The sequence below is a fragment of the Natrix helvetica genome (genome assembly GCF_964273705.1).
Source record: "Natrix helvetica genome assembly, chromosome: 1".
Lineage (NCBI taxonomy): Eukaryota > Metazoa > Chordata > Lepidosauria > Squamata > Natricidae > Natrix > Natrix helvetica.
Window position 1 is genome coordinate 205,463,671 of NC_138548.1, and position 15,309 is coordinate 205,478,979.

At 41.7% G+C, this 15,309-nt stretch overlaps 1 protein-coding gene across 1 annotated transcript in view; it reads right to left on the minus strand.

The window, feature by feature from the left end:
- Positions 1 to 2,188: 2,188 nt before the first annotated feature.
- LOC309384124 (uncharacterized protein) overlaps positions 2,189 to 15,309 on the minus strand; it is a 38,656-nt gene continuing 25,535 nt past the window's right edge. The window contains exons 10-12 of the mRNA XM_081937316.1: positions 13,068 to 13,219; positions 5,692 to 5,804; positions 2,189 to 2,746 (exon numbers count right to left, since the gene is read on the minus strand). Of these exons, the coding sequence (XP_081793442.1) occupies positions 2,605 to 2,746; positions 5,692 to 5,804; positions 13,068 to 13,219 (407 nt within the window). The 3' untranslated portion in view covers positions 2,189 to 2,604. The remainder of the gene's footprint in view (positions 2,747 to 5,691; positions 5,805 to 13,067; positions 13,220 to 15,309) is intronic.

Consider the following 15,309-nt stretch of genomic DNA (forward strand, 5'->3'; position numbering starts at 1 on the left):
GAGGGAATGGAGATTTTGCAGTAACCTTCCCCTGCCATGCCCACCAAGCTATGCCATGCCCACCAAGCCATGCCCACAGAACCAGTAGTAAAAAATTTTGAATCCCACCACTGGATGTTTGTTCCCAGTAAAGTGGATGGCTTTAACCCACAGAGCCAGGGCTAGCCATAACAATCACAGAAATATGGTGCTTCTCACTCCCAGTTCCCATAGGTGGTCCAGAAAATACCATGTTTGATGATATTGAAAGTCACTGAGAGATCAGGAAGAACTAGGGCGGTAACACACTCTCCCCTCAACTAATGCATAGGATAAAGATAACAAACAGAAGGAATATGGTTAAGAAAATATTTTCTGTTTCTGCTATCTGATGGGAAGTTTAAATTATTTCATTCATTGCATGAAAGCAATGTTGAGAAGACCAGAAAAGTAATGTTCTCTAGCCAGGATCTCAAAGACCAAACTCCCTAGTCTTTGTCCCAATGGCAATCCTTGAGACGTAGAATCAGCTAAGAGTTGTGGAGATAGACTCCCAATCAGGAATTTTGGGAAATGAATACTGTACCCGTCATGCTTGGTGAGACCTTGGTTGCAGAAGTGAACTCCCCTCAGAGTTGTTTTGTTCAGTTCTGTTATTGATCACAGAAGGCAATTCCACATAGAACCAACATTCTGGGTTTTCAAATTCCCTGTGTTTTTTTAAAACCCAGTCGTCTCCATGTGCGCAATAAGATCTCCCAAGTTCTTGTTGCACCATTTTGTTCTTGTTGTTCCCTCAAAAAACAGGTTCTTGAGTTATCAAAAAATTGCCCAGCCCTAAACAAATGATTAGGCATCTAATAAGCATTCCATGAGGAAATGAGAGGAATCGGCTCAAAAGCTAGAAATTCTAACTGGAAGTATTTTGATACATTATATTAATGTATTTTATTTAGAACTTATATTTAAGATTGCTCATATGAATCTCAGAAAATGGGACGTGTCTCTATGTCAGGGGTGTCGCACTCTGTTTCATTGAGAGCTACATCAGGGTTGTGTTTGACCTCAGAAGGATGGAGTAGGTGTGGCCAGAATATGTGTGGCCAGCTCAATGTCATTGGTGTCGGGGGCATCTGTGGCAGCACGAGCGCTCTGCCAGAGAAAATGGGCTCCTGAACTCTATTTTCACCTGCAATGGCCTCGTGCAACCCTCCCAAGCTCCGTTTTCACTGGCAGAGGCCTTGTGGGCCAGTCCTTCGCTGTTTCCAGGGCAGCTCTGTGGGCCAGATCTAAGCATCCTTTGGGCCAAATCTAGCTGCTGGGCCTTGAGTTTGACGCCCCTGCTCCATGAGGACACATACCTTTGAGTCAGTCTTGACTTCTGATAGCTGCCCAGGCTAGCCCCTGCAGTTTAGTCAATAATTCAGAAATAAGATTTGTCAATATTTGCTTCCTTGAGCTGAGATAGAATGACAACCCAACTGGCTTTTCCCTAGAACTCACAATCTCAGAATTTTAACCACCACACCACTGACTTTCTTTGAATTTTACTCTAAATAGAATACACATTCCAAGGCCAGGTCACTTTGAAATCAAGTGGAGAACCACACTTTTTGTAGCAGCGATATTTTCACAGAAAAACCTTGTGAAATGAAAACTATTCCACTTCCTGCTGAACCAGATTCAGCCCATTGCAACATTGCTCATTTCTCTCTCTTAAAGGATGCAAGGGGAATGCAAGAGTAAGAGGAAATAAATATTGCTGAACTAACAATTGTGATTTAGCTCTGCAGTGCTTTCTTTATCACAGTGCTTACAATATAATAAATAAATAAATAATAAATAAATAAATAAATAAATAAATAACTAAATAAAGGCTGTTACAGTTCTTAACACTGTATGTTGTAGATATCTTTTCCCCTACTAGATCTTTTGATTTGCCTAAGATGTTTTGAGAGCTTTGTTTGGTTTGTATGCTACAGTGATGCTGTGTGATTGTAATAGCCTGTTGGTTATCCCTAAGATGTTTCTGAAGTAAGGCAGTGTTTTTCTTCCATGGTTATCTCTGTATTTATTGATCGCTCTCACCCTTTTCCCCAGCTATGGATTGATTTTATGATCAAGGCGTACGGTTGTGTCCTTATGCTCTCAGAAAATGTCAACATTTTTTTAAGGAAACATTTTATACAGATACTATGAGAACACAGTCTTTCCAAAGGGAAAAAGGACGGTGTTATTTTGCATGCTTTCTCCAAGTTTTTACATTAAAAAGACAAACCAAATGAAGAGAACACCATTAGAATGCTAAGTAAAAGAGATGAGATTTTGCATCGGTAGACCTCTGGATCCGTTATGTTGCTTAAAATATGACGATGAACTGTGGAAAGTTTGAATGTACATGTCCCACGAGGCCTCAAAGTATATTAAAAGCCAGACTAGCAAATTCATGGGTTCAGCTGCAGAATTACAGAATAACTAAATGCTGCAATTGGCCGTAATAGTAAAAATAAAAATCACTTGGGATTTATAACAGTAATGTCTTTTAAAGTGAAATGTAAGACACCTCTGGGAACATCTGCAGTATTTGGCAATTACGCCCTCAGTTCTTCTGTGCCATGAGAATTTTTAGAAGATTCTTCGCAAGGGTTTTTCACAGATATAGTAGCATAAATATGTGCAGTAAACATCGTTCCATTCTCCGTTGCCCCAGAGATGTGCACAGTCCTCATTTGAGAGGTCATTATTAGGCTCCCCTTGCTTCCAGTACCTGAGATTGGGGAGGAAAAAAACCATGTGTTTTAAACAATAGTCCACTAAAGTCTACAAAAGCTCGAGCAGTAACAAAAAAAATTATTCTATAAACTACCAGAAGATTTCTTTCTTTCTTTGCTGTTTTGAAAAGAAATCTAGCATGATCAAATGACTTTGTGGGAAGAAATTTCCCTCTGGGTTCAGTTCCAAGCTGGGAGAAAGACACTGGAAACATGGAGGCTGCTTGGAAAGATGGTTTAATGATGAAGCAGAACCACATGGGTTTGTGGTTCTGGTGCAGCTGACAAAATGGAGTTGGTTGGGGTGGTGGTGATTATGACTCCTCTTGGGCTTTGCACTTAAGCTTCCTGTTCCTGTGCAAGTACCTGTATTCTATTGGCTGTTGTCAGACTCCCATGGGCCATGTAGGAATTATACAGAGGTCATAGCTGGCTCTATAGGCAAAAGAGGAAATGCCAATCCTAATATTTGTCTGAGCTAGGTTTGATTGACATTTGGACTGCTCTGAGATGATGCAATAAAGGGGCTTGTGTTCTGAAAGGGTGTTGGGTAATTCCTATTGTGGCTTAATGGCTTTCATCCTGTTTTGGCTCTTGGGTGATAGAATTTGCTTATGAATAGAGCTATATAGATACTTGTCTTCTTTCAATAAGCTATTTATCTTTTAAGTGCTGACACCTGCTACAGGTTATTAAAATGACTGAATCTGCTTTGTGTCTTTAAAAAAAAACCACGTTTCTCTATTTCTCATCTGGGGAAATATAATATTCTGCCTTTTTTAAAAAAATATTTCTCAAAATATTTCATTCTTCTGGGGGATGGATGCTTATTTTCTACAACTCCTAACAACCACAGAGGTGGGAATGGAGATGCAGACTAAGGTTTTTATGGAAAAAGTGCCTGGGTGCAGAGGCAGGAATCATCTTGTTTTGTCTCTAAGTTTGACCAGGACAACAGTGGAGGGCAAAAGAAATTCACCTATGTCACATGTTGTTCTACTGAAATTCTTCTCTATGTGCTAATAGAACCTTTGTAGGAAATGTTCAGTCAGAGAAAGAACAAGTAATCTCTCATGTGGATCCTGTCTGGATTGATGTACCAATCACTGTTCTATTTTTTAAATGAAATGTTCCAGATATATTGTCATCATTGTCAGCCATTCAGTTGTGTCCGACCCTTGGTCACTCTATGAATCAGCACTCTCCATGGTCTGCTTCCTCACATGGCCTCCTTCAGATCTGCCATGGTCATTCTGGGGCCATCCTTTACAGTGCCCACCAGAAAGTACTCTTCTCCTTTTTCTGCTGATCACTCCCAGCATGGTTGACTTTTTGAGTGAATCAGCTCTCACGGCATGACCAAAGTATGACAGATTCTGTTTGATGAACTTGGCTTCAGGTGATATTTTTAGTGAGGTTCAGCCTAGGATTACTTTATTTGCTGCTTTTGAAGTCCATGGGATACATAATGCAGGTAATCCTGGAGGTATGAATGCAATAGAGCCTGCCAATTACATTAGTAACCCAAGGATTCGTTAATTGGATCATGTTAAATAAACGTGATCCCTCCCTGCTTTACCCAATCCATTTGCTAATCAAATGTGCAGATCGTTTAGTGCACATGAAGTATCTCAGGGTCGGGAAGACCATGAGGGGGCTAAGGCCTCCCTCATGCTTCCCACCCCACTTCTACCCTTTCCCACAGGTCTCCACAGGCACCCGGCTGTGAAGACTCATCATTCAAAGATCTCAATGATCAAGAAAGCTGTCTCCTCTCCAGCCTCTCTGCTGTGGTTTCTTTGGAGCACTGCCTGCTCCCAGTGCTCCAAGAGCAAAGCAGCGAGAGGAGAAGCAGAGCAGGATGGGTGCGCTCTGCTCACTTTGGCTGACTCACCGAGGCTGCCTGTGTAGGACACCTGATCCATTTTTGGAGTGCTGGACAGCCTGGGTGAGTCTGAAGGAGCATGAGATTCTGTCCCCAAAGGTTTCTGTTCTTTGCACCAAAAGCTTTTGCAAAGGGATGGAAGGCTTTGGGAGAGTCATCTTGTGCTGCTTCAGGCCTCCATCCCTTTGTAAAAGCTTTTGACATGGAGAACAGAAGCCTTTAGGCAGTGGTGGGATTCAGCCGATTTGCACCGGTTCAGGTGAACTGGTTATTAGATTACCCACCCCCACTATCAAAGGGGATCCTGGGTGCTGTGTTGCATTGCAATGGGGAAAGAGGCAACAGAGCAGCTGGCACGAGGGAAGGAGAAGGCTGCTTTCTCTCTTCCTTCCCTCATGCTGGCCACTCCATTGCCTGTTTCTCCAGCGCAGCACCCAGGATCCACTTTGATGGTGTAACACTAAACTGTAAATGTTAATTTGAAAGACAGGGAGAGTTATTAAATACATGAATTAATCATCTTAGCAACAGCTTCTTCTAACAAAATGTAAATCAAATCAAATAAAAAAATGCAGGGGTCTTTTTCCTGCCTTATCTGCTCTCCCTAGTAACATTTAGGACTGGAGAACAGCCAAGGAATAATTCTGAGTTTAGATTAATAACATTTGTTAGGATAAAGGTTGAAGTGAAAACGTAAGAACTCTAGCAAATAACTCTGCTTTCAAATACGGATCTTTATATAGGCCAAAATATTAGATTCTGGCTTTCCTCTTCCTGCATTTTGGTGTAACAAGAGGATCTTCTCAAGACATCTGCCTCTAAGATTTATTTCTCTAATAATTATTATGGTGTCATGTTGTCAGAGTGAGTTGATGTGACTGAATTCTCTCTTGGAGAGCTCAGCCCATTAGACCAATGTGTGGTTTTTGACTTTGAAAAAGTTTGTTTCTGTTTTTAAAAGAAGCTTTTGAGAGATTATACAGTATATGGGAAAACATTCAGATTGACACTTGGGACCTGGAGATAGGCAAACAAAATGTAATGTTCAGTGCTTACCTGAAGCCATTTCTGTAACTGCTACCATCCACCCATTTCCATTCCCCCTCTACGTCCATATCTGTAAGTCCTATCCAATGACGGGCATTCCTGGCTCGTGTCTGAAGGAAATTCTGCAAAAGAACAGGATAGAGAAGTAGAGCAAAGGTATGAAGATTGGGGTAATGTGGAATCTGTGTCTTGGACCACAATGTTGTTATTGGGCTACACAAATATGGGTTTGTTTGTAACCAAAATGCACTGTCCGTGGAAATGAGTTAAGTATCAACAATCTTTGAGGGAATCCACATTTTGCACAAATATACACAAAACCTGAGAAGAAGAAATGGGTGAGAGGAACAGCCTGAGCAACAAAAATTTCCAAAGACTTCCACTGAAGAGTATATATATTTAGAGGCCTAAGACTACAAGGTAATTGGTGCAAAATAGGAAAATAAAATGGTGCATCCTGGGAGAGGATGTAGCACTTCATACAGCAAATAGGGCTAGGAAAACCATGCCTTGATTAGCGTGGTTGAACTACAGCTCTCAATAGTTCGAGGAAGGTTGTCAATAGTGAAAGGTGATGGGAATCACGTAGTTCAGCAACTGCGGGGTGTCCAGAAATTCTCTACTCTTGCTTAAACATTGTCTGACTACCTTGGCTGCTGTATAAGCTGTTGCTTTGATGAGAATGGATAAAGCAAAGGCAGCCAGAATTGAAATCTTCAATTAAAAGGATGGAACGTAGAGTTCAAGTAGTCCTTGTTTAGCAATCACAAATGGATTCAATAACTCAGTCATTAAGCAAAACCGTTGCTAAGTGAAACCTTGACCATGCTTATGATCTTACCTCAACTTCCCTTTATAGACCTGCAACAGTCATAAATGTGAGGATTGGTCATATAATTACTTTTTAATCACTGCTGTAACTGTGAACGGTTGCTAAAGGCAGTTACCAAATCAGGGTCGGCAACCCGCGGCCATGGAGCTGCATGTGTTTCTTTCATCCTTCTGCTATGGCTCCCTGCCATTGATCGGCTCCACAATTGATAGGGCTTTCGGTTAAGACAGGTAGAGGAAAAAGGATGCCGTGCTAGGAGGAGACTCTATGGTGGGGGAACTGGACTTCCAGTCGACTCCAGAATTGAATGGGGGGTGGGGGAGCTTCTGGTTAGGACCTTTGTGGCTCTTTGAGTGTTTAAGGATGCCGACCCCTGCACTAAATGAAGGCTACATGTAAATCTCTCTGGTGCCTAGTATTCTAATAGTATTCCAATGAGGTGAATACCTCCTAAGAGCAGAGGTCCAGCAGTGATTGGTAGCAACGGACATTTGTGCTAAAATTAACTAGAAACTTTGCTGACATAGGAGGAGAGCTGTGTGTTACATGTTGGCAAATGATCAGGAATTTGGTAGCACCTTTTCTGACTCACTCATTTTATTTAAAAGCTGCAGTTTGGTCCATGAGATGCACAGGTGAGCCTAGCTTAGACTAGTGTGGGTAAAATACAGAACTTTGAATAGAAGATAGTTAGATTGTAATGGCCCATTTTGGGCTGGATCAGTTTCCTAAAATGAAGTCACCTGGAAGCTCAAAAGCAAACAAAGGCAATTGCACACGTGGAGAGCTTTTGCGGTTTCTAAACTCAATCAAGACCAAGTTCCCCAACCTTTCCGGCTTTGAGGACAGGCCGTGGGGTGGGCAGGTGCACAGGCAGATCCATTGCAAGGGTGGACTTCAAAAATTTTAGCAAGGGGTTCTCTGCTTAGTTACTGGGTAGGCATGGCCATGTTGGGTGCGGCCTAGTCAGTCTCCTGCACCACAGGGAGAGGGGCTTTTTGCCCTTGAGGCTTTCCTCAAGCCTCTGGGAGGGCGAAAACAGCCTCCCCAGACTCCCGAGGCCCTCCAGAGACCAGAAACAGGCTCATTTGTGGCCTTCCCAAACTTCTGGTAGGCCATTTTTCGCTCTCCCTGAGCCTCTGTGCGCACCCTGTACTTACCTGCATCCAAAATGGGGTGCGTGTGGACTCCTGGGAGGGGTGGGATTGGCAGGGCCAGCCAGGAGTGGGATTTGAGGGTTCTCTGAACTGCACAGCTAGATGTTCTCCTGAACCCCTACGAAGCCCCAGCAGCCCATCCCTGCATTTGGGCTCGTCACTCATGCAAATGGAGCATGCTTGCCCGCTCTTGCCCAGGGCTCGTGGAAGTAGGGAGTGCTTGCCCGCCACTTCCACAGCCTGGTTCCAAAAGGCGCAAGGCCCACTAGTAGGCTGCAGCCCGGGGATCGGGGACCTGTGATCTAAGAGGTATCAGCATAAAGGGAATTATGAGTAATGGTAAAGGACAACCTTTCAAGAAAGTCCATCCACATTTTATAATGTATTTATTTATTTACAGGGCTTATAATATACTCCATTCAGCTGATATCATGTAATGCGTATCTTCCCAAATATGTAATATGAGATTAATAACAGAAATATATGTTCTCACAGGGGATACTTTTGTACACTTCTGAAAATTTGCAGTGGGGGTGGTGGTATTTTGACACCACTGTTAGGTGAGTTGATTTATTTCTGATTCTGTTGCAATGAAATCAGAAATGGAAAAGAAAGCTATCTTCCTGTTTATAAGGATGAAACTCTTTCGAGCTGTTTTTTTTTCTAAAGGGAGGCATCCTTGCCTTTCCCAACTCCTTGAATCCTATGCTTGATCGATTATTCTGTTCACATGTCCTTAAAGAGAAAAAAAATAGCTGGAAAGGTTTCGCTTCCCAGCAAATTCTCCCCCTCTCTGTCTCTCTCTCTCTCTGCATATAAATGAATGCATGGTTCCTCTTTAAAATGCAGCTAGGATTGATGTCTGTTATTTGCTCAGCCTTGGAATTGTTCCCTAGTTAATTTTAACTCTACTTCCTGGGAATGAAAGGGGGGAGGATCATTTCTTTTCTTTTCTTTTCTTTTCTTTTCTTTTCTGTTTTCTTCCATTTCCTGCACCTTTTTTTTTTTTACAATTTTTATCTTTTGTAGTTTGTTTTATGTTTCTCTGAATAATCTTTAATTTATTATAAATAAAGCAGGAATAGTTCTCTAGGTGAAGCAAATACGGTGAGCTTGGCACCCTATTGCTGAAGGAGACAAGGCAGGAAGGAAAAGCCCCAGACCAGACCAAATGTATTTGGGGTGAGGGGCGGGGAGCAGCAAAAAGACCAATGTCACAAAAGAATAACAGAGTTGGATGGGACCTTGGAGGTCTTCTAGTCCAACCCCTTGCTCTGGCAGGAAACCCTATACCATTTCAGACAAATGGTTGTCCAATCTCTTCTTAAAACCTGCAGTGTTGAAGCATTTACAACTTCTGGAGGCAAGTGGTTCCACTTGCAGGGGATATTTTAAAGTTATTATTATCAGAATAAAGACATAAAGAGTTAATAAAAGTTTAACTAAGAAGGTATTAAGTAAATATAGGATGCAATATAATAAGTTGTAATTTTCCATAATGTAGATTAGCATATAGCTTATACATCATATTCTTTGTTTAAATTATCTAGAGTTAGTATTTTAAAAGTATAGCCACACTATTACATTTCCAAGGCACAGCCATGTTTGCCCAATGTGTGAACCCTGGACAGACACAGCTTCTGGTTTGAGATATGTACCAGGCACTGAGTTGTACAGAAAAACAAGATAGGAGAATACTAAAGAGATGAGAAATGAAGGGGCTAGGTGCTTAGCAACACAGGCCTAACTAATTTTAAAGTTTAGGTAGAATAGCAGATTATAGGCAGGCTGTTATTGGTGACTGACCTGGGCATATCAACTGGCAAGGAGGGAGAAGTGGACAGTGATAGAATTGTATAAAATATGAATTGTATACAATATGCTGAGATCTGTAACTGGGTGTGGACTTCTATTCTTGTGCCCAGCTAAAGTTTCACCAGCCTTTACAAACAACTTTTAATAAATCTTACTTCTGGTTGGCTCAAGTATTGTGTGAATCTGTTACCCACACGCTGATTAATCAAAGAGTAAGAGAAAGCAAACCAGGTCTAACCCCTGTACGAGAATCATTTGTATATATGGGGAGGGGGGGAAGGGAAGGGGGGCTGAATTCCTTATTCTGTAGTTGCGGATATATGTCTCAATGTGACCATAGATCCATCACTTTCAGGTGTGCCATGGCATTGCAGTGAAAGTTGTTCCTCTTTTGTACACTACAATGCAGATACAAAAGGGAGGAAGAAGTATGCATCATGGCAGCCCGATTCTGTTTTTGTTATTTGTCCCCATCTCACCCCTCCTGTGAATGCTGCAACTTATCATGTCCACTTTACAACAGACTACACTGAGTTCTTAAGAGTCCTGCTTTTTTCTGCTTACTGTGAGTGCGCATGGTGATGGGGCCTGAAGATTCATGATCCTGCATGGTTTGAAGTAGGAGACCTTGGAGTACAAAGTGCCAAGGTGCCTCTTGTTGCTTCAGTAGTGTACTGTTTTTAAATGCCTCTAGATGATTTTTTTCCCTTCTTCGTTCCTATAGGCATTATTTAGAACGTAATTCCCCTTTTCCCTAATCTAATGCTGATCTTAATCCTAATCTCATCATGCAGCCATGTTTATAGCCGCTTGTAAACGTTTTTAAAATGCAAAAGTGCCAACATTTATTTCTCTTTCAGCAGCTAATAAGGGGCTTTTAAGTACGGCAGAGAGATAGTGATTAGGCATCTTTGCCCTTATAGTAAATGTTCAGATATTTTTCCTCCAAGAAATGCATGCATCCTATTGTAAAAACCTGGATGAAGATAGGCTAGCAATTTATTTAATTTGTTACATGGAATGGGCATGATGTGAAGGGATTTTAATACCCCACAAAGTGCTATGGTTCATGGCAGGTCATGGATAGAATGTTATTTTTTTTATACTTTCTTATTGGCCAACTGAAGAAAAACCTATGATGTTCAGTCTCTGTTCTCTTTGTTTTGAAGTTGGAGGAATGAAGGTCTGGCATGTTTAAAACATGTCAATGAGAGACTGGGGAGTGGTGTGGTGTAAACTAATCAAGGAGAGAAGCAACTTAGAACTGAGGAGAAACTTCCTGACAGTTAGAACAATTAATCAGTGGAACAGAAGTTGCCTCCAGAAGTTGTAAATGCCCCAACACTGGAAGTCTTTAAGAAGATGTTGGATAGCCATCTGTCTGAAACGTTATAGGGTTTCCTGCCTAGGCAGGGGGTTGGACTAGAAGACCTCCAAGGTCCCTTCCAACTCTGCTATTGTATTGTATTGTAAAGATGACCTATAGCAGTGATGGCAAACCTTTTCAGCACCAAGTGCCAAAAAGGGAGCACTTTGCACACACACGACCAGGAAAAGGAGCTGCCCAGGGGGCATGTGCGCACCAGAAAATGAACTTCTGATTTCTGGCGTGCCAGCAACTCTTCCGGTTACTGCCGTGCATGCGCACGCACTGATCAGCTGCCAGTGCGCATACTCACACCGGAAAATGGAAGACCAGCTCTTCCAGTTTCCGGCACTGCCACATGCATGAAGGCCAGTTGATGATCGCGTGCGCATGCATGCCAGAAACCCAGAAGAGGAACAGGTGATGCCACGTATGCCAGGCGACATGGCTCCACATGCCACTTCAGGCATGTGTGCGATAGGTTCACCATCCCGGACCTATATTGAATTCATGTATGGTATTAGGATACGTTTTATTTGATTTTGACTCAGCTGCTATATGAGTGTAGCCACTGGTTTGAAAACCATGGCTTATTAGTAGTTTTATTATACGAAAGCATACAATTCTATCTGATATAGGTAAATAAATAAGTTAAATAAATCATCGTTTACATAATTTGTCAGTCAAGTCATAGGTTCTTCAGAGGATGCTTAGCAATCTATTAGGTCACATGTGAGCAATGTGCTATGAGGACCACATGCAACACACAGCCCTTCAGTGTAGCTCAAGAGCCTAATCTCTTTCCCTTTTCTTCCCTCCCCCTCCAGGAAACCAAACTCCCCTACTAGCCTGGCCAAGAGTTATTTCATAGGCTTGGAGGCATGCATAGGCAGTGAAATATGCATTTCCAGATTGCAGCCTATTCACTCTGAACACATGCAAGTGAGAGCCTATGGATGAAAAAGGAAACAATGCTGTTTTTCAAACTGTGTGATTGAGAAAAAGATTTATAGGATTTTAATTTAAGGTAGGAGAAAAGGGAAATGATAGTTCTGACCTAAAGATGTTTTCCAAAAGGCAAATGGATTTTCTTTACTTTTTTCCTTAAAGACATTTCTGTTCTCATCCAATAAGTTTCTTCAGTGATAGCAAGATAGCATGATATAGTATGATGATATCAGTTTTCCAATATTTTAAGGGGCTGCCACAAAGAAGAGAGGGTTAATTTATTCTTCAAAGCACCTGAAGGCAAAACAAGAAGCAACAGGTGGAAACTAATCAAGGTGAGAAGCAACCTAGAACTAAGGAGAAATTTCCTGACAGAACAATTAATCTGTGGAACGACTTGCCTCCAGAAGTTGTGGGTGCACCAACACTGCAGTCCTTTAAGAAGAGATTGGACAACCATTTGTCTGAAATGGCACAGGGCCTCCTGCTTGAGCAGGGTGGTGGTGGTGGTGAGCTAGAAGACCTCCAAGATTCCTTCCAGCTCTATTATTCTGCTCATCTGTTATTAAGTTCTTCAGCTTTTTGGATGAGAGGTGAAACATCTTCCAGGAAAAAACAAAGAAAGTCCAGTTGCCTTTTGGGAAGCACCTTTGGGACAGCCATGACCTGGATGACCGAGAATCTCTATAGAGGGCAGTTCTGACCATATGCACAACTGCTGCACATTACTGATTCCATCTTTGCCAAATGGCATGTGTTCCCTTGGAGCAAAATGTTTGCCCATCCATGCAACCTTTAGCCTTTATAAAAATATGCCATGGTTTTTGTAAGCTTTTAGGTACCCACTCATCCATCCATAGATCCTTCGAGCCATACGGTATGTCTCACACAGGTAGTCTGATTTCCACTAATTTTGTCTTATTTATTCCACTTATTTGCCATAACATTTGCCCGCCACTCTTTTCCTTAGAAACTCAAGATGGTCACTATGGTTCTTTTGCTTTCTCTCTCCCCTTTCATTTTATTCTTGCAGGAAGATAGGTTTAGGCTGAGAGGATACGTTTGAATCAAGATAACCTCCTAAGATTCATGGCTGGGTGGGGATTTAGGCTTGTGTCTTCCTAGTCCAAATCCATCTTGCATGTAGACATGGCAGAGAAAGTCTCTCTGAATGTAGCAAGCTTCTTAACCTTCATACTCTCCATATCTCATAGTTATGAGACCCGTCTGCTCTCCAAGGAAGCAACCACAGTTCCCCTCTTGTTACCTGTTCGGCCATATCATTGATGACAACCAGTTGGGCACGATTGTCCCTGCATTGATCATGGGCCAAACTCCAGGTAATCTTCTCCAGGGAGAAGTAATAACATTTCCCATTAAAGTACTCCCACTGTGCGTGGTTAGGACCACAAGGGAACACTGGTTAAGTAAAAAAAAAAAAGAGTGTTAATTCAAACTGGAATCCTGATTTGTTTGTTTATTTATTTATTTTATTTAGTTTGTCACTCATGTACAAGACAACAGGAGTAAGAATAAACATGAATAAGAACACTGGAAATGGGTACAAATCAATGGGACATTAGGACAGGGACATTAGGCACGCTGGTGCACTTATACACGCCCCTAGGTACAATCCTTATGACTTTTGGTCAATTGCAATTTCCATCTCCATTTTTGAGTCAGAATTCTAAGTTTTCCTTGGGCAGATACAACCAACCAAGCACTTAATGCCAGAACCAATCTGAAACTTTTGGGGCAGAAGGATGGAATATAAATAAAATGAAGTGTGGGGGGGAGGATTAAGGAAATACAGTTTATACATGTTTGGATGTGCACGCTTCGGATCTTGCCAAGCAATGAAAGACCTGAAGACATCTGACTTGCTAGGTTTTTAATTAGGCTGCCAGTTTCTGAGAGTCATGGCAAAATAAATTCCTATCCTGCCACAAGCTGAATCTCAAACTGCTGACTAATCAGAAACAAGTCAACAAGTGTTTAATCCACTAGGTGGCTGACTGGCACCGCATTGAAAGAAAGCATTGATTAATGTCATAAAATGTTTTTATAGTACGTGAGAAAATCTCTTTGCAAGTAAACCACAAAATCTCACGTCAGTTTTGGGAATGATTCTTTTATTTTTAATTACTATCAATAATGGACCAATCTTATATAGGTACGGAACAGATGTGGAAGATAAGTTGCTTCTGACTCCCCAGGTCTCTGTGGCTGATAGCCGAAACCATTTTTATTACATATACATTTTAAGCATACTTAATCTGATTGATTTCTTTTCTAAGGGGAAAAAACACAAAATCACACCTCTGTCTCAAATCTTGCACTGTGCATCACTTACCTATGAAAAGTCATTATCTATGGGAAAATCTACTCTCTCCCTGATGTTTTGACAAATAGCGTCTTGAGGGACAGAGTTTAACTTTGTGGGTCAGGATTTTGGCAGAAAACAGCACAAGGTCTAAGGTGCCTTTTCCTGAAAATCTTAATAATCAAGGTGCGTCATTTGGGTCATAAGAATCAAAGTCAAGGTTGTTCTTCATTCTCCATTTGCTAATCTGTGCTGGGTGGACTGTGAATGAGTGGCTTTTTAAAAGAAAGAAGAAAAAGAAATAAAAGAACAACAGACTCATAGAAAACACGCCTATTCAAGTTTCCTGTCTTGAAAACTCTGTGGGTTATTTATTTAATTTCTGTGCCTACCAGTGGTGGGTTTCAAAATTTTTTAGAACCTCTTCTGTAGGTGTGGCCTGCTTTGTGGGAGTGGCTTGCCAGCCATGTGACTGGGTGGGAGTGGCTTGCCAGACATGTGACTGGGTGGATGTGGCCAACTTGTAAAATGTGGTGAAACTCACTTAACAACGCTCTTGCTTAGCAACCAAAATGTTGGCTCAGAAACTCTGGCATTTGAGCACGCAAGTCTTAAAGCTGTCAAGTTACAAGACCCTTGCACTCCTAACCCTTTAGAAAAAAAACCCAGGGGTGTTCAAACTTGACAGCTTTAAGACTTGTGGACTTCAACTCCCAGAATTCCTCCTCTCGCTCTTCATCTTGATGATGGGCGGATGAGCAGGGGGAGGGAGCTGGAACCAGTTCTAAACGGCACTGTAGATTTATGGAACCTTTTTCTATAGAAAAGGTTAGAACTGGCAGGAACCCACCCCTGGTGCCCACCCATCTTAACTGGGTGATTCTGGGGCACTTTAAAATTCTTTTTACAATTCTTTATTACCACTCCATTGCAATCAGCATGCCTCCAAAATACCAGTTGCAGGAGAACCATGATGGGAGAGAGGTACATTATCACCTTCTAGTACTACCCCTGTTGGGTTAATTGGGTTGGCCATTGGGAGAAGCAGAGAGCTGAACCAAAATGGGCCTTGACCTGTTCTAACAGAGCTCTTGTTCTTAAGGTCTTAAGACCTTAAGGTGGTGTGATAAGTATCAAAATGCTAACATACCTAGAAAACTAAATGTCTCCCTTGAGACATTTTCCC